Source organism: Neopsephotus bourkii, unplaced genomic scaffold, assembly GCF_033783945.1.
Source record: "Neopsephotus bourkii isolate Nb327-2 ecotype Australia unplaced genomic scaffold, CSIRO-AGI_Nbou_v1 NB_457, whole genome shotgun sequence".
Lineage (NCBI taxonomy): Eukaryota > Metazoa > Chordata > Aves > Psittaciformes > Psittacidae > Neopsephotus > Neopsephotus bourkii.
The window spans coordinates 1500129-1524034 of NW_026900959.1; the positions used below are offsets into that span (position 1 = coordinate 1500129).

The 23906-nt window shown below is 43.4% G+C and overlaps 1 protein-coding gene across 1 annotated transcript in view; it reads right to left on the bottom strand.

Annotated features, from left to right (window-relative positions):
• Positions 1 to 23906, bottom strand: part of DOCK5 (dedicator of cytokinesis 5) — a 69886-nt gene that overhangs the window by 32020 nt on the left and 13960 nt on the right. The window contains exons 2-22 of the mRNA XM_061349727.1: positions 22948 to 23031; positions 16831 to 16871; positions 15762 to 15817; positions 15002 to 15098; positions 11500 to 11648; positions 10560 to 10695; positions 10260 to 10417; positions 9500 to 9581; positions 8615 to 8744; positions 7846 to 7918; positions 6936 to 7078; positions 6192 to 6317; positions 5566 to 5690; positions 5108 to 5206; positions 4886 to 4958; positions 4284 to 4387; positions 3576 to 3768; positions 2915 to 3012; positions 2177 to 2266; positions 757 to 857; positions 85 to 219 (exon numbers count right to left, since the gene is read on the bottom strand). Coding sequence (XP_061205711.1) covers positions 85 to 219; positions 757 to 857; positions 2177 to 2266; positions 2915 to 3012; positions 3576 to 3768; positions 4284 to 4387; positions 4886 to 4958; positions 5108 to 5206; positions 5566 to 5690; positions 6192 to 6317; positions 6936 to 7078; positions 7846 to 7918; positions 8615 to 8744; positions 9500 to 9581; positions 10260 to 10417; positions 10560 to 10695; positions 11500 to 11648; positions 15002 to 15098; positions 15762 to 15817; positions 16831 to 16871; positions 22948 to 23031 — 2293 coding nt within the window. The remainder of the gene's footprint in view (positions 1 to 84; positions 220 to 756; positions 858 to 2176; positions 2267 to 2914; positions 3013 to 3575; positions 3769 to 4283; positions 4388 to 4885; positions 4959 to 5107; positions 5207 to 5565; positions 5691 to 6191; positions 6318 to 6935; positions 7079 to 7845; positions 7919 to 8614; positions 8745 to 9499; positions 9582 to 10259; positions 10418 to 10559; positions 10696 to 11499; positions 11649 to 15001; positions 15099 to 15761; positions 15818 to 16830; positions 16872 to 22947; positions 23032 to 23906) is intronic.

Sequence of the window (23906 nt, forward strand, 5' to 3'; positions counted from 1 at the left end):
ATATCCCCTCCAATGGTGCTGACTGGAAGCACCTCCACTGACTTCCAAAAAGAGACATAAGGATGGCAATGACCTTGGTCTCACCTCAGGTACAGTATTCGGGACTGCACGATGAATCGGAACAGGTACTTCAAGGCTTTCAGAGCAGCAAACAGCAATTCTGTCTTGCTGGAGTCGTCCGCATTTCCCACGTAACAGTTCAGCACTTTGGTGAGTTTCCTTTGGAAATAAAAGGAAAAGGAGAACCCAAACAGACACAGTTAGGTTTCTGTGGAAGTCCAGCTTCCTTATTCCTACAGTCTAATGAATCAATAGCAGACAAGGGTTCCTCTTCACAGCCTATTTCCTTCCAAAATCCTTGGCTTTATGGGATGCCAGATCTTCCAGCAGCAATACTAGACCAAAGCACTCGAAAGTCATAAAGGAGAGATGTACACAAACTGCACTAAACTTGTTCCAATAGGAAATCAAGCTGAAAAACATTAAGATGTTTTTTACATCACAGAGGACTATGGGTCGAAAGAAAGTCTGAATCACAGAGTTTGGGACAGGATTTTCCATAATAGCTGTACTTTTTCCTCACAGAAAAAAAGGAATCCTGCAACAGGAACTTCTTACAGGGGAAAAAGAGCAATTACAGAAATTTCTCTGAAAGCAGAGAAGAGGGTGGAACACTCTTGTCTGGTCAATGCTGCCTTCATCACATCAGCGTAGTTTACCGAAACCACCTGTGGGCTTGTGGTTACCAATACTTACACATATGCCAGGGTCGCACTGAAGTGCTTGTAAATGTAAGTTTCAAGTACAGGGTTGAAATGCTGGAACTTGATGTCTCCAATCAAAGAAATAATAAATACCTGCCAAAACCACAAAAGGAAACAGATGTACAGAGCCACAACCTCTAAGTCACTTGAACAGAACTCAGGCTCTTGTTGCACATCATTTATTTTGCTGGCTCATGGGTTTTGTTTGTTTTCCTAAAAGCATTAATGCTGCAGATAGTGTTATTCATCTTCTGATAGTGACCAAGTACTGTGGTGTGTGTGACCACATCATTGCTCGGAGGGAAGGAAGCTACTTAAAGGCAGCTGCTTCTCAAAGTGATCACAGCAGTGATACAGGAAGCAGCACTACTCACAGTCTAGGTAACACTGTCATAGCTGCTATGCACACAGATGCTGAAGGCTGGTTTTCAGACTAAGAAATGATACTTTTCAAGCTAGTGATAGGACAAGGGGTAATGGGTTCAAACTTAAACAGGGGAAGTTTAGATTGGATATAAGGAGGAAGCTCTTTACTGTGAGGGTGGTGAGGCACTGGAATGGGTTGCCCAGGGAAGTTGTGAATGCTCCATCCCTGGCGGTGCTCAAGGCCAGGTTGGACAGAGCCTTAGGTGACCTGGTTTAGTGTGAGGTGTCCCTGCCCACGGCAGGGGGGTTGGAACTGCAAGATCTTAAGGCCCCTTCCAACCCAAACCATTCTATGATCCTGATGATCATAGTAAACACTCAGTCCTGTTACTGCAATGACACCCATTAGAGCCAGGCCATTCTGCTCCCCGTATTTGCTCCTCTGACCAATGCCAATTGCATACATCTAACTTCATCTTTCTTCCTGAACTGTCAAGTACGTGTTTGTTGATCAGCATGAAGCAGCTCTGTTACTGAACACCAAAGCCAGTGCCTTTCACACACATAGCACACAGCCTCTCCAAAGACACAGAAAACTCCCTGTGAAGTCTTTTACTCAGTCATTACAATCCTTCTCTCAGGGTTCTCAGGAGCAGTCATCCCTACTGCCTAAACCCTGGGCTAGGATTTAGGGTGTAGAGGCTGCAACCGCAGCCACAAATCCTCCACCATCATAACCCTGAACATTTCATTTAGGGCTTCAGATAGATAACAGGCTCTTCTCTGCTGTAAACTGCCTTAATGCAGATAACTTAAAAGTCATCTGAAGAAACGACTATAAATTATGTAAACATTTACTCCTGTTTTCACTGTGGTTACTAAAAAGCTCGCTGTGTATCTCAGTCCTTAAGATGCTTTAAGAAATGTTTAAATAGAATTGATTTCTTGGAGCAAATTACCAATCACTCATCTGAAGGAAGTACCAGGAACAGCCTGAAAACATGGCTGAAAACCAAGTACTCCAAAGGCACAAAAGACTCACTCACCAGTGCATCAAACACGAGGAAGTCATAGGTTTCATTCTCTGACATTTCCATCATGATGTTGAAAAGTGCATCGAGGGTGTCTTGCAAAAACTTGAGGAGAAAAAAGTAGTAAAAGGGTGGGAAAAGACAACATGAATCCTGCACAAGAGCCTACTCTCTTGGATCATTTTCCCCCTTCCGGCCTAGCTCAGCTGATCTGTAAAAGCTGATCATGAATGAACACTGAAAAAGGGATGAATGAACATCAGAACAGGGTCCTGTGTTCATTCACATCCTTGTCACGGTCATCATGCTATACTCTCACTATAGCAAGCAAGATCTTTTCTTACCAGCTCTGAGTGGCCCCACTTTTCTGTTCCATTCCCTTTTTATCTAGCAAGAGACCTACTGCACACGATTCTTTATAGTTTAAGCTTGCACTGGGGCAAACCAACCACATTACACTGTACTAAAGGCATGACACTGTACATAAAGACTGTTTTGCAATGACACAACACTTACTTTAGAAAACAAAGCCACCACTATCACCCTGATCCTGGTAACGTTTAACTTGTGTAATTCCACTCATGAGAGCTCTTGGGGCAAAGTATAACTTCTGCTCTATTGCTCAGCAGCTAGAAGGGTTCTCACAGCCTTTGTACAGAGAGCTTTTGGATACAGCACAGTTACAACCCTTTAAGGTCCACATCAAGCACATACCTAAGTGCATAACAAGGAGACTCACATCCTTCTGCATACCTTTACAATTTCTCCTCCTTCCACCTCCATTAGCTTCCTTAGGTTGTGAGCTATGTTATGGGAGTTAGAACGCCAGTTCAACAAACCCAGCAGGTCAACTAGCAAGACAGAACATCAGCAATTAGACATAGATTACATCATCACAGCTGACTTCATGGCTGCACAACAATACAGAACAAGGCCTAGAGGTTATTTTTAGAACCAGCTTACAGGGAAAACTCACACTGATGTATAGAATATTACCTTGAGATGGCTCTTTTGTCTTGGCAAGAAAGTTGAGTTTTGCTAGGAACGGAAACCTTGGTGTAATTTGATAACACAAGGCACTTGATGGACAATTTTGCAGGCTTCTCATGTACTCAAGAGAAGGTATTTCAAGCTAGGAATTTTACTGGAGCGTGTGACTCTCTTAGCAGTGCTTGTGTTTACCTTAGAGCAGTCTCCTGGAGGTGGTTCTTACAGTTAAAATTGAAACCTCTTGTATAAAGGACATTAAGATGCGGACATGGTTTCTAGTGGCCGTGTAACATCAGCTTGTGCTGGAAACATGATTCCACCAGCACACGGAACAGCAACATTAAAGCTCATTGCATAAAGAAAAGCACCCTTTTTATTTCAAATATCCAGCATGATACAGCTCAGCTGCTCATGCAAGTCCTACCATTCTGGGTAAGTTTGGTGGAGCAGATCAAAGTGGCAATCTGGAAGCTGTCTTTTGTACTATCTTTAGTGGGTGTGAAGTTGGTTAGATGGTGCAGATTCTTCCCCGAGGGGGTCTCCTTCTCCTCCATCTCCGTTTTGGTACAAGGAAGAGTTAAGTAGCATTTAGCATCTTCCATTTTCTTGTTATCACCCTGTTGTTAAACACAGCAAAGGCAAGGGTTATCTCACACTGAGCACACCTCATCTGAACTCTTGCAGTTCTCATCTGCAGACATGCTTCAAGACGGCCAGAGAGGGCTTTAAACACCTTTTCCTTTAAACACCTTACAGAGGCCTCTAACTTTAGGGAACAGAAGTTGCCCATACTGCCAATGAACTCAGCTCTTTTCAGAGCTGAGCCACAAAGTTTAGGAGGGCTCCTCCTCCCCTCATTTTCTACTGCAATGAATTAACTTTTTCCTCTTACTGTGATTCAAGGCACCGGATCTTTCTTCTCATCACACACCGATCCTCCAAAGCAGGCGTTCACCTGCCTGTTTGCTGCACACTCTTAAGGTGAATATCTATGTATCTACCACCCTATTATCCTTGAAAAGTTTTTTAAGATCTCTGCAATGCTGGAATCTACATTGCTAGGAAAAAAGTTAGCCAAGAGAGTTGTGTTGATGAGTCAAACAGAAGTGAAGACTGCAAATGCCCAAACTACCTTATAAACAATCAAATTGTGTTTGCCATCTTGCAGTGTGGTTCCATCTGCATTCATCAACTTCACAAAGCCCATGCCAAAAGCTCTCTCAGACTTATCCCTAGCTGCAAACAGAAGGAAAAAGCTTTATTAGGAATTGTCTTATTTACGCCCATGCTAGCCATGATGCAGCTCTAACTACATGCAGCTTCTTCTTTATTTAACAGCATCACACATCTGTGTCTTACACTGCTGACCTTGTGTCAGGGCTCTAACTTTCTCATTGCCTTTCATTACCCCATGAGAAATCCTCCTATAGGAAGATCATTAGAAGCCCACCAGACTTGCACTGAATTTTGAAATGAATTAAAACCAACCCCATACACACAGAAGCCAAAGCAGCAATGAACCCTGGCTTTCAAGGGGGCTAATTATGTTCCTCCCCATCTCATTTCAGGTATAGAACAAAACTGGCACCAAACCTTTTTTAAAGGTTGCTTGAAAGAAAATCCACAACACTGGAAACAGGTAGAAATGCAAGTGCTACAGCTTTGGTGGATACTCAGAAAACCTTAGTGAGAGTAGGAAGAGGACAGGACTCCTGCAGACCTTCTGGTACTTACATTCCTGTGACGACCGATGACGGAAAGTGAACCTCAAATGGCAACGACTGACTTCTTCTATTGCAATGGACACCTGCACGTGGTAACACAGGGAAAAATGCAGCACCAGAAATCTCTATCTCCAGTCAATTTACAGGACATTCTGTTACTGATGCAGTACTGGTTTTAAATCAGGTCCCTTTCTACATGAAGGAAGCAAGACTGTAAATTCCACACTCCTACCTTCACAGTTTCATACCAGCAAGGTTGCTTGACTTGATAATAAACAACAGACTTGTATTCGGAGACACCTTCATAACCAGCACCAGGATGGATAGCTTTCTTTGGACAAAAAGACAAGGATGGGGGGGAAAGAAGAGGAAAGGTCTTGAGTGAAAGCAAGAAGTATCTTGGGTCTGAAAGTTTCAGAGTATATAACTGCCAGAGTTACTCAAGTCTGTGCTGTCTGGTCAAGAGAGCTCAATGCATGTTAACTCTTCCAAACTTTAACAGAATCTCTGAAGATCTGCTTACATCTCATTGATTACAAAAACCCCAAATCCATACCAAAGCAAGTATTCAAACTGGGTCACTGAGATCACCTATAATCTTTCTTGTTCGGTATCAGACAGTTCTTGCATACATGCAATACTTAAGATCCTATGGCCTGGAACTATCATCTAGCAAAGACCTCCTCCTACCTCTTGGAGATTTCCATCTTCATCATGCACGGACATGGTGACTTCTACATTCTTGGGAGTCTTCTTCTTCCCTTTGTCAAACTCCCCTTGTATGAGGGTGACATAGATATCATTTCGAACATCACCTAAAATTCACAGCCCTTAATGAGTTGGGTTTTCTCATGCAGTTTTACGGGTTAACATTTAGCATTAGCCTTACCTTCTTCTCAGCCTTTACTGAGCCTTTAACCACCCCCAAACATCACACCATTTCATCTTCGTATCAAATTATACAAAACCTTTTAAAATCAGCAATTCTCCTTTTAATAAACCTCTGTCTGTGTAACTTCTATTCAATGTACTGAGCTCTATAGGGCTATATCCACTTTGAATGGATTAAGTAAAACAGGGTGAAACCTATATGCAACAAAAACGTCTCTCTGACTGAAGAGAGATTTGCTTCCCCAAAGCGTACACACTATCAGTTATCAATACAAAAAGGAAGCTGATGTTTTCACTGCTTTGACAGAAATAAAAAGATCAGCTGGAAGTTGAACACAAGTTTTCAGACAGCTTTAAAATAAGTCTGTTCATAGCAGAAAATGGCTCCTTCACCCCAAGGCAGGGGAGAGGCACATGGGACTTACCAGGAAGGATTATCTCAGGGAATCCCATTTTGCGAGCCACAGCAGTTGATCTGTCTACAAGGTGGGAAAAATCCTTTTGAACCTGTGCTAGATCACCAGGAAGCAGCTTCAGGGAGACCCAAAGACCTAAGAAATGAAAGGTAATGCTTGCTTACTGAAAAACAGAGTATGAAAACATGACATCTGAGGTTATGCTTAACAGAAAACTTGCTTCACGTGATATCCATGCAAGAATGCCTTAAATATCCCAAGCTGGTTCGCACTTGCGCACTTCTCTAGTTCCTAGAATAAAACCTTACTGTGCAAGCAGATCCTCTGACATAAAATACACACTTTCTGAGCTTAATCTGCTAGTGTCTTTGAGTAAAGTCCAGACACACAAGAGCAGAAGAATCCTGAATTAAATCCAGCCTAAATCCAGAGCCATGTTCACTTAAAAACATCTGATGTCCACATAAAAAGTAGTACTGCATTAGCAGCAAATAAATCACCAGCAAGAGAAGCTCTTTTCACATAAGCCAGAACAGTTCATAGAATCATAGAGCAGTTAGGGTTGGAAAGGACCTTAAGATCATCTAGTCCCAATCCCCCTCACAAGCATTACAAAGACCATTCACTGGGCTCAGAGAAGGGAGCAAACCCCTGTGTTCTGGACTTTCACAAGCCATTTATTTTCCTCTGTATGCCAGGGGAACCCTTCCCTGCACCAGGTTTTCCCCTTAGCTTCTCACCCAACTGCTATACCTTGCCCTTTGTGATTCACTTCCTTTGCAGCGATGACTTTGTTGAAGACCGAAGTGAGGGGCTCATTTTCTCCGATCACATGCGAAGTTATCAGTGGGGACATGATGAGCTGTCGCTGCCTGATGTATGTTTCCATGGCAATCCTAGAAGAACAACAAGAGGGACCAGGAAGGAAGCAGACAGCCTAACAGCCATGATGTGCTCTGCAAGGAGGGCTGGCCAACACTGCCTGTTTTCCAAAGAAATTTATCCTTAAAGGATTCCATGGGAATTATTTTTCCTTCTTCACCTGCACAAACCCAATGAAACACGTTTAAACTCTCAAACTAGGAAACGCACCACAGTGCTAGCTCAGGCTTAGGATTAGTAACACTGACCTATAGACTCAGTGACTACTTTTGTCTATGGCAGCCTTCAGGACAAGCATAAACCCAGCCAGCTCCACAGCTCTTGTTTGCCATCCACAGACCATGCAGACCTGTGAGAGCAAATCCAGCTGCAGGCCTCACACAGGACCAGCTCAGCACATACCCGAGCTCTAAGTTTAAGTGTTTCTGAAAATCTTCCCTCTCAACCCCATAATAGTTTAAGGTCCCATCCCTCAGACCCCACAGCATTCCTTTGTGCTCTTCTTTCTTACCTCAGATAAGGGTACCTAGAAATTTCAGCTGCATTGCCACAACTCCCTAAGCAGTTTCTCCTACCGTGCAGACATGCAAAGCAAGGGGAACAAAGGCTTCAGAGGACTGACAAAAACCTTTTCCTTCAAAGAGCTGACCACTGCTGTAAGCTAATCTATTTGTAGAGCCCTTGGTACTCTGCCAGGCTCCCATACAAATCCGTCCTTCTCCAAAGGACAACTGCTTTAAATAAGCCAGATATGCAACGAACTCTGAAGTCCAGTACTTACTGCTGAAATGGAATAAAATGTTGCTTTTCCTCATCGTCCACCTTCCCATGTATGATATCAGTTATGTCCATCACTGCAATGACACAAGTTCATCCCATAGTTTTGCCAAGTTGCTAAAGAATACAGAGAGAACTTTCTGCTATGAGGCCTGAAACAAGAATTGCTTATTTTGGGCCAATGCCACTCATAACAGCATCACTCTCATCTCAACTATTTAAAAGGCACTTTTCCACTGATGTGTAAGTCAGCCTATGGCCGTGAATGTGAATATACTCTGATAAAAACCTGGTGGGACTCTGGCATTTCAAGGCAAAGAAATCACACTTTGATTTCAAATGCTGGTTATATTGAATTTGTTTTCCATCACAACTTTCAAGCAGGTCTCTTCATAAGATATCACAGGAATTAAACAGGAACTGGATGTCTCATTCACCAAGGCTCCTTTAAAACCTCCAGCTTTATCCCATTAGTCCTGAGGAGCAAATCCCTCATTGATAAGTATCTGAGAAAGTGTATTGTGCTGATGGCAGTGTGTTATCATTCTAGGGAGTGATTGGAGAGAACAGGAACAGTATTTCATCTTCATATACAACGTTCATTAAAAGGTCTCAAAGGGGTACTACATCCAGCTCAGTATCAGCATCTCCATTTGGAAGCCAGAGATGCTGACACTAAGAGGTTAGCAGGCTTTGCTGACACACAGCACACTCTTCCCAGTTGCAAGCTCATTGTCCCATGCTCTTTTCTCCATGGATGGAATGTGTCATACCTGCCACACCAAAGGGCCTCCGGAGTCCACAGGTATGTTTCTTCCCATCTTTCAGCTCCATATGCCCCACCCTCACAATCTGGCACACCAAGCTGATTTTCGGTCTGATCAAGTCAGAACTGCTTAAATCCTAGAAATCATTTAAAATCCAGGTTACATCAGTCTGCTTTAGCAATGGAAGCGAAGAAGACAGAGGCAGTTTGATGGGTTTTGTTAGACTATACACACATATAAGAAGTAATCTATTGGGTTTTTAGAAGTAAAACCTGTTCCCTTTGAGCCCCAGGGGAAAGAGCAACAAAACACTGGCAATTTCACCCAGCAATTTCTAACGCTCTCATTCCTCTCTGATAACACGGTACTGGAAGGAAAGTAAATGATGTCAATCGCCAAAATACTACATCCTGATGACCAGGCAGTTAGTTTGTGCCACCTCTGCTACTGCAGAAGTTACTCCATTCGTGTACAATTCCTCCATTAACATCTTGTTGCAAGTAACAAACTCCAACAGAGAAAGGGATCAGCAAAGCAATGGACTGAAAACCAAACAACTGTGATCTCAAGCCTAGACTTTCATTGCAGTTAGGCTCCAACAGAGAAGTGCTTCACAGGATTTTCAGCAATGCATGGGTGAGCAACACTCACTGACAGTACTATGGAAAACAATACACCTTTACTGCTGCTTTGAACATACATAAAAACCCCCAAATGTTTCAGCATTTCTCTGAGGCCACCTATAACATCTTAAGTGTCCATGAAAACACCCCAAAATGCTGCACGTGACCCGGTCCCTGCTCCATGGGAAGAGGGGAGAGGTAAAGAACCCAAAACTCAGATGTCTGCAGCATGGGGAAGCATCTCCAGGGTGTAAACACAGTAACTTACAGTAAAGACTGCTTGAAGGTTATTCAGTTTCTCGATTTCTTTAGGCATCCCATTACTGCCCCAACGAACCAGGTAATTTTCACTGCAAATAAAGGAAGAAAGTTAAATCAAGCACCACCCAAAATTCCCATTTCCTGGCAAAAGCTCAAAGGCATTTGGATCTCTTAGGAATATCTGGAAAATTCTACCAAAAAATCTTCTATCTCAAAGTGGTTCTGAAGTGACTCACTGCAGCAAAGGCAGAAGGCAAGCAGGATGTGAGTTACCTCCCTACAGAACCCTGACTTCATGTCCACTCCTGATAACTCCAATGATGGAGACAGAGTGTGCCTGACACACACATGCTTCAGTGATAAAGTTCTTCATATCTTCCCCTACTAGTAAAACATGCCCAACTCTTAGGTGTGAACTTGCACTGACTTGACAGCAAACATCATGCATATACAGATGATTCAACTGGAAGCAAATGTATCAAGTCCAGTGACAACAGTAGGGATAATTAGGGACATAAAAAGACAATCTGGGATTTTGACTAAATGTCCCCAAAATGCCCTGTTTTAGAAGTGCATGGGCTCAGAACCTTGACTTCTCCAAAATCTCATCTGAAATTAAATAACCCCCTTCCAGATCTCCACTGAGGCAGCAACCAACAGAACTGGAAAAATGGATCTGCTGGATCTTCCTTTCTAACCTCTACTTGCTTCTTTAGAATGACCCCAGTGATGCTTGAATTACTCCTGCATCTACAGAAACCCCTCACCTGATGAATTTGGAGAGATCAGGATCATAGAGGCTCATTAACAGCTCTGCATCTTCTCCAATATTGCACACAAAGTTCTTGAAGTTTACATACAGGCTGTATGTATGTGTCGTGTTGAATATTGGCTGCCCTCGGAGGTCCAAGTTCTGTTGAAGGGACTGCAAAGGAGAGCACTTCCATTAAAACAAACAGAAGAGTTTAGTTCTGCTGCCAAAGTAGCACCATCTCCTTAAGAGGAATGTAAAAATACAGTGGGTACTAGTTAGTTGAAGAGGACAAAGTCAACGACAAGAGATGGACCTTCTCTTCCTGGATCCTTTCGTCGATCCTCTTGGATGCAGTTTCATGGGACTTGAAGAGAGAGATTGTGCTGGTTTCATCTGGGTCCAAGATGTTCCCATTGTCATCTCGTACAACCAGGTCCAAACCTAGGATCCTGCATAGCATGCAAGTCAGAAGACAAAAGAAATGACTGGATGTAACAAGCAGAGGTGACAGAAAGAGCACAAACCACAGCTCCAACTATGGACTGCACCAATGCAAACCAACTCCACACAATAATCACATTGCTGGTTTTCCTGCCTCAAAAGAGTTATTCTCCATTTTCCTATTACAGGGAAAAATAGTTCATCAGGTGACTTAATTTTAAGGTGACAACTCCTTTGTTCTTGCTTAAAGGTTGTTTTTTTAACAAAACACTATGTGTACCTATCAAGCTTATAGATTATGGCTGATTATTATTCTTTACCACAAGCTTTCTTCTTAATTGTCTTAGTTGACCTGAATCAAGTCTGACAGGCAGATAAATGAGTTCTGGAGACAATTCCTGTTCCCTCCAAACTAATGAAAGGTGGAGTTTTGGTGGCCTATGGAATGACACTGCTCAGCTGCTGAGAAAGCAGTTTACTTCATTGCCAGCATTCAAATCCCAGCTCCTGCCAGCCAGGCACAAACTGTGCTCCATGGGAAATGCCACCATGTGCCAGCAGTTATACAGAATGAAGACAGGTAAGGTCTGCCAAGTCAAAGAGATTGCTGGCATACAAAGAACCAACTGCCACAAGCCCACCTGCCAGGCTCGTTACATTGTGATGGGAACTGGAAGCTCTAATTGTCCCCTTTCCAGTGGACACTTACTTCAGTGCTTGCCTCGTGGTCATTTCCATTATTTTCTGTTAGTAGCCACCTATTTCCTTTACTGGGATTTGGATTCTCCCCTCCCCTCCAGTCTGGGGTTTACCTGTTGCCATAGTCAATCTTTGCAGTGACTTTCTTCTTGAGCTCAGCGAGCTCATCTTTGGGGAGGGTTCCAGACAGAATCTGTGACCTCCACTCTATCAGGCTGTAAGTCATTTGCTGGACATGCCGGAACTGTGTTGTCTTGTTAGTCTAGAGGACAAAAAGGGACACCTTTAAACAATGAGCTCAGTGATCCTGGTGACAAGTGCTCAATTGAATCTGTCATACAAGTTGTATTTAACTAGAACTGTCTGAGAAACTGGCACTCTAAAACACTGCAAGAGAGCCATGGAACAAGTACTTTGCACTGCCAAGGTTTAAGTGTCTCAAGATGCGGGGTCTTCACCTTTTCCTCAGGACATTACTTTAGACAGACCTCACAGACAAAACCAGCTTTCTGGCTCTGATGGATGATCTCAATACACAGGATGGAGAGATGATGTCAAATGATTGCAACTGTGTTCTAGCAGACTGAGACAGGAATGCCAACGTCATATACAAAGGCTTTCTTCCCACCTCTGTCACTCAGAATGTGTGACATTCAGCAAATCAGTTCTCATGTCTGTTCCCAGGCTTTTTTGTCTATTTAGTTGTAAGACTGATGCAAAAACTTGATTTGCATTTGCAAGTCTAAAGGTGATACCAACACATAAATATTAACCACAGATGACCCACAATGAAGCCTACACTGGATTCTTCTCATATCTGCTCCCCATGGCTGCCTGCTTTCTTACCCTGTCCCATCACATCCCCAGAATCCATTACATTAAAACCAGGAGTAGCAGTAAATGCAGCAGTACCTGGGATACACTGCTTCCCTGCCAGTACGCACACTGTGTGTCAAGGTTCATACTCTACCTGCTGAGAACTCACACATGGATCACTGTGCCCATGTGTGATCTGCAGGCCAGAGTTTCATGGAAATCAAAGTAGCTCTGTAGAAACCCAAAAATCTCTCTGGCTGGTGTCTATCAGTGCATAAGGTTGAATATCACCTTACATGTTTGTACAGAACTGAATGAAATCAGTCTTGTCTCATCCCATGCTTTTAAGCACTACCCCAGCAGCAGTTGCTCAGTATCTACCATGCCAGAGATTGCCCCTGAATGCAGCAAGAGGTTCACATGACTGGATTCCCAGGCATCGCCTGCCCAGTCTACCTAGGTGCTTGCTCCTGTCTGCTGCAGTCATCAGTCACTGCATTTCCATCTTGTGCTATAAATGCAGCATCTGTAATTAGAAAGCACTGACTGAACAGGACACCAAAACCTGCTTCGTGAAGAGTTTCCTCCTGCCATTCCAACTGCTATCATCTTTAATTCATGGAAATACTTTTCATGCTGTTTACTGGTTCCACCCTAATGAAATCACTCACACCTATCACCTCTTTCCCGTAGTTTCAGGCTCCAAGACTGATGCCATAATTAAAATGTGGATGACTATGTGGTAACCTACCATATTTGTATGCACTTAAGATAAGCAACTAAGCCTTTAGAAGTGTCAGCTAAATCATTTATACCACTCAAAAGAGAACCCAGCCTCTACCAGCACACAGCGAGCCAGTTGCTGGGATGATTCTGACCTGCACTGAGTGCCAAGTGCAGCTCATGTTCAGAGGGAGGTGCCACAAATCAGAGGACATTAAACTTTAATGTTTGCAGTTATGCAGCTCCAAAATGACCGTCAAGAGGTTCTTGACTCTCACATCTCACCCAACAGCCAGCAGGAATTGGCCAACGCTTCAGGCAGCAGCTGACTGGTGTCACTTCCCTCTAGCAAAGCTGTTAATGTTTAACCATGAGCCCCTATTGCTCCCACACAGCCAGAAAGAGAGGCTCAGTACAATTATTTCCCCACTCCGCTCTCTGCAGAGAACATGAATGATATCAACTACTCCTAATTTGCCCCCTGAGAACACAAATCTAAAGGGAGTTATAAGTAGCCATCTTCCTTTTGATTTGTGCCACGGGGCTGACAGGGGCAAGATGAGTCTTTTACTTCCTATGGGGAAGATGTTAGAGACATATACAGCAAAGAAAGAAAGAAAACATGTTCTTAACTTGCATAAAAATAACGATAAAGAGAAGGCAACTGGTGTTAGCTTCCAGGGAAGCACAGAGCAGGCCTCCCTGTGACAGCTGGCTCAAGCTGAATTATCTCCCCAGCTGTTTACATTACCTGGCTCCTATGAACTACATGGAGTTAAAAACTCTCCCCCATTTTTACACCTGTTTTGCAGTGGAGATAATACCCACTGGTGTTAGAAGTGGGCTGTGAAATGAAGAAGTGAAATGCTGCCAAAGAGAAAAAAAATCAACCATGTTTCCTTCTTCTCCTCAAATACCTCCTTCCTCCTTTAGCCTTCCTTATTCCTCTTTTCTTTATATACATACTGCAGGGGAAAAGAAAATAAACTCCAATCCATTTCTAACCACAACATTTTCCAAGGCTATTTTAAGACTTCTGTCGGTTAAGCACAGGAACATGAAAGATTTTTGCTCTTAAGAAAAATGGATTCTGAGGCTAGGATGCTGAAGTTACTGAGGAAAAATGAGAAGCCAGGAACAAACCTCTCTTTTCACACAGTAATACCCTCACATACAGCTTCTCATTAAATTAAGAGGAGGGGACAAATTCTTGTGGTGTCATGGCACACAAGATGTACTTGTGGCCTGGTGAAGTTCTCAAGAGGAAAGCTTGCTCTGGGTAAATTGAATGGTTAGAGATAATTTAAACCCATCCCCTCATCTCAGAGGACACACAACACAGGCTGAACTCACTACTAACCCAAGAAAACTCAAGTTTGATTCTCTTTAATATGCTTTAATAATCACCTTCAAAAGAAGGCAATTTATTGTGAACTCCAGTTGAGTTTCTTTAACCAAGAATGCACCTACGTCAGCAAAACCACCCATTCTATGTGTTTCCTTGGTTTCTGAGTTCTATGAGGTGACTAGCATCTGGCCAGGCTACTGAACAGACTTAGGAGACAAGAGGTGTCTCTGCTGCCCTACTGAGAACTCAATAAGTTATCGTGACTTTGCCCTAATTCTCTTCCCACCCTTTGGCCATCTTGCCTATTTGAGCTGTAGGCACTCTGGGGTGAGGACCAACCATTCTGTTAAGTACCTACAATGCACCTAGAAAAGCAGAGTTCATACTTGTTAAAGGCTCTGCTAAAAGAACATTACACAACTTGCCCTCAACAGGACAGACACACAACAAGGCAGGAACCTTTTACTAGTGAGCTGTGACACACACAGAGCCCCAACCATCTGACATGATGACGAGTGTGACTTGTGCCAATCGATGCTTCAGCACTGCTGTGCCATCAGTTATGCCAGTACATGGATTAAAGTAGAATGGTTTTAGCCTCTTAAAACCAATTTGACAATGCTGATAGTTTTACAGTTCTGCATAATGTTCTATTCCAAAGCCTTCAAGCCCAGCCTCATCTCATCTGGGGTCATGTAATAAAATACCAACCACTAGAGAAAACTTACCACATACAACTTGTGCCAGATAACTGCCCACTCCCTCAGGGTAGAAGTGAGCTCTTGTCCAAGGGGCAATTCACTTGGAATCACAGTTTCATGTTGTCTGGATAAAAAAGAAGACAGAAACAAAGGTGTTACACTCGAGATTAAAACTTAGTGGTAAAAGATCCATTTTTGATAACTATGTAAATGGAGTTTGAGAGGAATATTCACACAGTTCACATGATGCTGAATTGTTTGATTGGTTCTCCAACACATACAGGCACATTCATTATCCGTTTTTAATGCAAACATGTTTAGTTAGTAAAAGTACTTTCTAAAGTCTCTTCCTCTGCAACTGCTGTTTTCCTTCCACTATAATGATCACAGAATCAGCTCTAAGAAACAAATGAGGAGTCATTTCCTTAAGTGTTTTCCAAGACAGGAAGGAATCCACACTCTTGTTGGCTACTTGGCTGCGAGCAGGAGCCAAGTTATGACTTGCAGGCGTCCCTAGAGGAGCTAAACGTAGCTTGATTGACCTGCCTCCCTACTAACTTGTCTAGCAGAGCTCTCTCATGCTTGCAAATAGTGTTCTCCTGCACCTATACCTACATCTGGCTTGGTATGTACAATGCTCTGACAAAAACAAGTTACACTCGCACGGGTCCTGTGCGCTGCTGCACACAGAGCAGTGGCATTCATTACAACCACCCCTAAAGTTGTTTGCTTGTTTATTGGTTTCCACATGTTACCAGAAAGTACATCTCAGGAAGTGCCAACTTACCCCCGGTCCTTCACAACGGCCTCTTTTAAATGGATGTATGTTTCTGGGAAAATGCCCTAAAAATAAACACAGAAATCAAGTAATTCAACTGCACCCTAGGACATAACATGACAAAAATGTATTCAGCAGAAAGCAGGGAAAAGGGGTAAGAGCATGATCAGAACAGGAACTGTGACTGATGCTCACTGTTTCAATGTGTTAGGTCAAACGGCCCTGGTATTACAGGAGAAAAGACAGTAGAGCATCAAGCTGCAAGCTTGACCATTGTATTTGATATTAGCATCTCAGAGATGCAAAGTCTCTGTTTCAGTGTAACAACCCTCATCTTCCTGACTGAAATCCTATGAACTCTTCTTGCAAACTATCAGTTGTACTCATCTGCCCTTGCTACAGAATATTACTGGAGTCATTTGTCAAACTGCCCTGCACTTGTGGGCCTCTAGCAAACCTCCTAACACACAACACCACTGGGAGACATTCACCTGCTCCAAGTTTCCTTTATTTAAGGGAAACCTTCTAGGAGTGCTGGAATCCTTTTCTGTTTTCTTTTTACTCCCTTTACACCTGAAAAACGGAGGCTGTGATGGATGTTACCACATGAGAGGTGGCAGGATCCCTATGGGAAACCAGATTTCCATGCAGTTTTCAGACTGGTTTCACAAACCTCAAGCAGTTTGGCTGAGATCCATGCATGCATGATTTTGGGGAATATTTTCCAAGTCAAATCAAAACTCTAATCTTAGCATTACATAGAACTAATGCTGGATGTGTACAGGTCCAAGACCACAATATTAAATCAGTAAGCTAGTGTATGCAGAAATGGAACAGTCAATTTTGCTACTTTAAACTCCCTTATACACGCTTACAGTGGAGGAGTACCCAGTGAATGGTTCTGAAACATTCAGCTCAAGGACATTTCTTTTCCATCACTTAGGAAAAGGACATGGAGATCACGAGTCCTGCACAATACTAAGGCAAGAAATGCAGCAGAAGCAAAGCTGATTCCAGCACTGGATGGGGTCTGGCAAGGTGTGACATCAAAATCAGCTCCTGAAAGATGAGCTCATACCTTCTTGGATTTATTCCGGAGTGTGTATCCTCGGTACCAGCCTGTCAAAGGGAAGCACAAACATTCATACTTAGTTCTGCCTGTCTACAGCCACTGCCATTCTCACCATGTTTCCATCTATTGAGCCTGCTTGTTTTGAGATCTACTGCTGCGAAGCCACCTCTGCTCTATTTGGGTCCTCAGAGTATGGCAGAAGGTGTCTCTTTTCCTACCACAGACTGACACTTTCACACCTACTCCAGCTATCCATTGGGGTTGTATTGACAGGGCACTCCATGCTACGTGTTTTGAAAGGGGCAATCCTTGCTCCATAAAGCTCACACAGCACAGAGCTACTGGGCTGATCATTTGACAGACGAGGCAGACACACAGACATGCACACAGAACTACCAGCCCAAGGTCATCTTTGCCAGCATCTACCTAGCAAAGAGGTAGCATCCAAGTATCCCAAGTCCAATTCTTTCTCATGAAGTGCATTTTCACCCAAATCATCTTCTGGATTGTGCTGAGCTCCACTTTGTACAGGTTCTTTATTTTCTCCTGCGACTCAGTCTAAAACCTTCCTTCAAAGGAAGGCTGAGAGAGAATGTTTTATTAGATAAGGCAAGGAGCTGCTGCCCTGGTACAAGTACTGTTGCTCAATATTATCTGGACAAGATCTAGTAAGGTATAAGGTACAAAGTAGTAACTGTGGTCTCCACAACTCAGAAGCATCACCTTGAGATGCAGGCTCCTCTCTCTTCAGCACTCAGGGTTTGAGCAGTATTTTGATTTCAAGGTCACTGAAATGCTAATGAATGAAACTTGCTGGCTTTCTGCTGTCCTCAAGCAAGCTTTGCTTAACGTGCAGAGAGCAGAGGAGCAGAGCTGTGGGCAGGACATTCCCACTCTTCTTCCACTGCCTCCAAACTGAAGGACAAAGGGGTTTTTCTCCCCCCCTCCTCACCATGTCATTTGTCTGGGCTGTGTACAACCCGCGCATGCTCACGCACTCTTTCCACTGGGTGCCTGTTCTTGCCATAAGCAACAGTTTCCGTCACCTTGAGCTCTCCAGAAGTTACTGTACTGAAAAGAACTGGAAGAATAATCTGCTCCATTTTACATGCTGCTGCGCAGACACAATGCCCCTTGAACCATCCTGGGACAGGATGCAAGCTTGCACTTTCTCACTGCCTCTCAGCCGCTAAAAACATCATTCCAAATGGCAGGATGCTGCAATCCCAGCTCTCAGTTAACTCTGCTCCTAGAACACTGGTTTATGCCTCTTCTCCTAAGCTTCTACTTGAACTGGAACTGAAAACACTGACTCCTTCAAACATGAAGGGTATAGATTAAGGTCTGTAATGCACAAATGATGTTCAGAGCTATCATGCCAGACATCACCGATCCAAGACGATTACATCCAGCCAGCTGGCCGAGGGAGCAGCACCAAGAGGCAAAGGGATTTAAGGGAATAATCAGGCAAAGAGGAGGGGAGGGTGGGTAGTTGTTTGCTTGGTTTCTTACCCCCCACATACTTATATATGTAGCAAAGAAGGTTCCATGAAGAATCATGGATCTGAGACCCCTTGGCCATAAATCACAGCTTAAGGTGGGACTTGTGTGGGTTTTTTGGGGGGCGGTTGGAAGGGTTATTTGGGCTGTGTGGTTTTGGTTTGGTTTCTTGGGGGGGTGAGTACAGCTTTGTCCCCTTTCCCCAGCAACGAGAAAGTGAATCGGCTCAATCACACAACCTCAAATATTCCAGTGGTAACTTAGAAGCAGAGAAGAAATTCCATTCTTTCCACAGGATGAAGATGAGATTATCCATTGATCATGGACCAATGGATAAGGTACTGGATTAGGGATGAGAAGATTTAGGCTCTATTTTTGTCTAAGTTGTAATTAATTGAACAGCCAAGTACTGGTTGTTTACGGTGTAGCACAAAGCTCATGGAATTTAACAAGAGTATTTTGCCAGTGATTCCCATTCCATCTGACACAGCCTCTCAGCTTCCTCATATTTAACGTGACCTCTTGGCATTAACCACATTCCTGTGCAATATTTTGCAACCATTGCATAAAAGCACGTTGTATATTATTACACAAAAGTCTTTCAACAAGGATCCCAGGCAATTCTTTCAGAATCCTGCTCCAATTTTCAATCCACTTCTTCAGCATTTCCAAAGGAACACCAGCTTTTGCTGGCAGGCAATTGATTCCTTGATTTCTTCTTCAGAAAGAAACCAAAATCTGCCTAAAGCTTCATGGGAATAACAGACTATTCCAGGGTTTCTCTGGAGTGCTTCCCTCAGCAGAGAGGTGCTAAACGGAGCAAGGCTTTTCAGTTGGAGATGACAGGGCAAGTTTTGGCTACTACAACACTCTTTCAAAAGGAAGCCCGATGAGGAATGCAGGAAGAGCAGACTGTGTCTTGCAAAGAAATATCATCAAGTTTGGCCTTTGGGGTTTGCGTTTAAATAGAACACTTGTCCTCAGTTCCACCTTTGCATGTCATGATTCAGAAGACAACAGTTTAGGTGATGAAAAGTTATCCGCAATGATGCAATCCCACATCACGTGCTTAACCACAAGGCCTCTGTTCCTCTTCCACTGTGGTGTAGCCTCTCAGAACCACACCACACACCACTGCACTGAAAAAACAAGGGAGTGCTCCAGTTGCCTACAGTGGCCAGAGGAAACGTAGAAGATTGAAACTGGGATCAAACTGAATGCAAACTTACTGTCATTGGGAGAAGAAAGCGACAGGAAGCACAGCATGAGGCACACGTTCCTTCTATCCACTACTTGGCTATTTCCCACAGCTTGCATGAAATAACAATATGTAACTGCAGATTAGAGAAGATTCCCTGAAACAGGAATGTACCCTCCCCAGCTCACTGCTCAAGGACAGATTCCCAGCAAGTAAATCCTGCACTGAAGCAGCCTTGGGTGCAGCAAGATTCCTTCTTCCCTTGGATGCTGCAGCATAAGCCCAGTCTTAATATTTGGCAATCCTGCTGGATAAGCACACCCTGCTTATCTTGTTATCAAGTGGATAAAGTCATTTTGCACAAAGGCCTCATGGCCTTCTGCAAGCAGACAGCCAACCAGAGAAAGGAGGGGAAAAAAAACCCTTGCTTGGCAGTTTACAAGAGTGTAGCATGAAAAAGACCCCTAAACCAAGAAACCCATCCTTCACCGAGGGTGTATTGCAGTCCAGCAATATGGACAATCTACCACGGTATCACCCCCTTATTCTTTGGTGCACTCACAATGCCTAACTGTGTAGTTAAAACTGGCACTTATAAAACATTAGGCAAAGCATCTGCTTAGGCATGGAAAAGAAAGCTTTACCAACAAGTTACATGGCAGAGACTCACCTCAAATTTGGTCAGCTTTCCCAGCACTTCCAGCCTTTGCAACAGGCCTCACATTCCTGATAGCATGCACTAGCATAAATGAGCAGGGAATTTGCAATTTAAAGGTGTTTTTTCTCATTGTGAGGCCATCAGGCAGTACAACAGCGGCACCTGACTGCAGGCAATCCACCTAAGAGTCTGCAAAGCCATATACCATTAGAAAAGTCTGTGGCCTGCACCTAAGTGCATCCACACCTTCTGGCTTGCACTTTAATTCCCTCTTTGCTCCTCACACACCTCTCCCAGTGGCTTAGCTGTATCAGTGTTATGTCTCAAAGCTATTCAGCTAGTTGAGAGTCAGATAACAGTTATTGTTAACAGCAAAACCCAGCACAAGCTTCAACCTTGCTGTCAAGGAACAAACCCTGTGCTTCAATTCTTACAGACAGAGCGGAGCCAGCCAAAACCTCAGATGCAGAATACAAAGAGCTTTCAAGTGAGGGCTGGCTGCTACACAGAGAGCCTTCCCTGAACTGAGGAATGAATACCTGCTGCCTTCAACCAGGAGGAAAAAGGAGGCACGTTCTAGATGACAGCAGAGCTGGAAGCAAACCGTGGTTCAACAGTATGGAGAACCTTCTGGTAATTCACAGAAGATGCTCCTGTGCATCCCAAAGTAGGGAACAATAGCAGGGAGTAAGATTTTCCAAGTGGCTATTACCACTACATGACAGCATCTGGACAACCCTGGAAAACTCCTCCTTAATTCCCTAAGGACTGTTCCGATAGTCGGGAACTGCAGGGATAACATACACACTAAGAAAAGGACTTCACAAGGCACCCTAGAGCCTTTCTTCTTGCAAAGCCAACGCCCTGGTTAAATGGAACCTTTTTCTAAACTGGGACTTGTGTACCCAGATAAGAGCAGGGATGAGCAAATAAAACCCCACTTCCATTAGCCTGGAGCTGTATTTGGAAGTTCACATCATCAGCAAGAGAAGAAAGCGAAAAAAGCTGCTTGTGCGAACACTAATCCTCAAAAACACAACCCACAGATACCCAGAAACAAGGCTGAAAGCTCATGTCCCAAAAGAAAGGAAAATAGTTACAATGGGACCTAAGAACTTCCTCCCAGGCAGACAGAGTATCAGAATTTGGAGTTCTAAAGATGAATTTATGGGAAACACGACCAGAGCCACAGCAGAGCTGCGATCTCAGAGGCAATCTGCATCTCTTACTTCAGATTCACACGTGCCTGGCCTGGATTTTTGGCTGGTCCTTCCAGGAGGAGTATTCAGTTGTAGAGCAGTAACTCCTAGGTGCTCAGTCATAAATGAGGATGCCACACTGATGGCTCAGAATATGAAGACAGTCAAAACACATTCACCTGCCCAAACAGCTTACAGTCTTCTCCAGCTGAAGTTCCAAACTGGGATATTTCAGGTAGAAGAAGGGATACCATTTGGATATTCACTTTCTATTCTTGACTGTCTCTCCATTAAACAGCTGATTACAGACCAAGCAATAAGACTGAAAAATGCTGTTACTTTAAAAAAGGATAAAAAAATAGCTCAACAAACTGGGAAGTACAAGATGCAGCCTCTTCATGTGGGCAATTTTCACCCCTAAGGCTCCCTTTTCCTTGTGTCTTTTCACAAACTCAGTTCCTAAATTAGTACCATTATATACAGAGTTTATTCCCTTTCTCTCTCTACCAAACACAGTCACCACTATCACACAAATCAGTGTAAAAACACACTTCAGCACCACAATATGCTTTGACATGTAGGACTTGGCTATCTCCAGTGTCAAGGTCAAAGGGAAATGGAAAAGGAACAGTTGGCTGCAAACACAATGCTAAACAAGCAGCTTGCTGCTCCCAGCAGAGCTACTGAAGAGGTTTTGTACACTGAGTCCTTTTCAACCTGATGCTGCTTGTGAAAACGATTGAGCTTATATTTTGGGAAGAGTGTTTAAATTTTGGAGAGCCTTCTAGTACATTCTGTAAAATAACTCAATGGCTGTGTTCCATTCCTAATACTGCAATCTCCATTCAGCAGAAGCACAAGTGTGATTTGCATCTTGTTTAGACAGGGGGTTTGTTTCCCTTTCTGCAGGATGTTTTACATGAAGGTCTGTATTATGAAGAACTTCCCAGTAAAGTACTGGGAGAAAAAGCCTAAAAAAGGCACAGGAGCTCTATAACTGGAGGCATTTTAAAACACACAATGCCAGCTTGTGATATTATGGCTTAAACCAACATTCCTTTCGGAACAATTAGACCTGGCCTCTCCTCTCCTTTCATCCACTGCCTCCGCTGCCTCAGATCAAAGCAATAATGGAGGTTAAAAGCTACTTTTCTTTTTAATTATTACTATTTTCTAGTTGGATCAGTTCATCACATGACTCTAGAAGGAGGCCTGGCACAAGGAGGAGCCAGGGTGAGCAGCTGTGGGGTGAAAACAGGAATGAACAGCCAGAAGTAAGTGTTTCTCTTGCAGTGCTGCCTTGGGATACCAGTGACATCTTACCTTGACAAACCTCTGCCAGCAGCAGTGTAGATCTGATTGCTGCTTCTGTGGTTTATGCCTTTTAAATACAGCTTTAACAATAAAGTGCATCAAGCTAACTCTACATAGCAAGCTTTGTGCTTTTGGAGATACTGGAAGTTGAAAATCTAGATCTGAAATTTGTATTCTTTTAAAAGAATATCTGTATTTGTTATATTTACTTTCAGAAACCACTGCAAAGTACTTGGAAGTGAGCTGCAACCTACCTTCATACATCTCCAGAATGTGAACTGTATCACCAACTTGCAAGGAGAGCTCCACATCTTGCACAGCATCGTAATTGTAGATGGCTAAAGAGGAAGAGGGGGAAAGAGAAATGAGACCCACTGTCATGAAAGCTGTGAAGTGACCAGATACTGAAATCTGGTATCACGGCACGTGTCAAAGGCAGAACATGATTTTGACAAAGCACTATGAAGTCCCCTCGCTGTCCTGTGTATATAATAAACCAGAAAAGCACGTAGCAGATCTATTTCCAGATCCTATCATCATCTCCTGCAAGGATAATAACATCATTTAACAGCCAACACAGTTTGTCTTTTACCTTTAAGAACACAGAGCTGTGACACTCCATGAAGAAGCTGTCTCCTGTCACTTCACTGACAACCTGCCCAGCAAAGGTCACCACTGCTTCACACAGAGGTTAGGGATCAGTGAGGTAATGGTGACTTTTGACCAGCATTTCACAGCATTAACTGCACTGTAGCACTCACAAGCACTGGCAAAACATCATCAATTGGGTGTCCTAAGGAAAACTGGCACTATTCTATCCTAAATGTTTCCAGCTATTCACTGCTAAAGGCTCTTCCCAGACAAGAACCAATCTTAGCATGAAAACTTGAGATTCTCTACAAATCTAATCCCTACCAAAGCCAAAGCTAATCCAAATGCTTATCGGCTTCCCAGTGGGAATAGGATTAAGTCCAGAAGCTCAGGCTGCTAAACTGCCTTTTCTCTGGAACTTTCTTGAGGTGCACAGATTCATTGGGCAAAGCAGAAAAGCCTTTCTCAGAGCTGCTGCAAGCTTCTAAGGTGAGCAAGTTTAATCTGAGTTTGCTTTCAAACCAGTGCAGGTAAAAAAGAGAGAAAGCAGCTGGGACAATGCTTTGCTATGGTTCAATGAATTGAATCAGAACAGAGCACTCCTCCACCTAAATGAGATTAT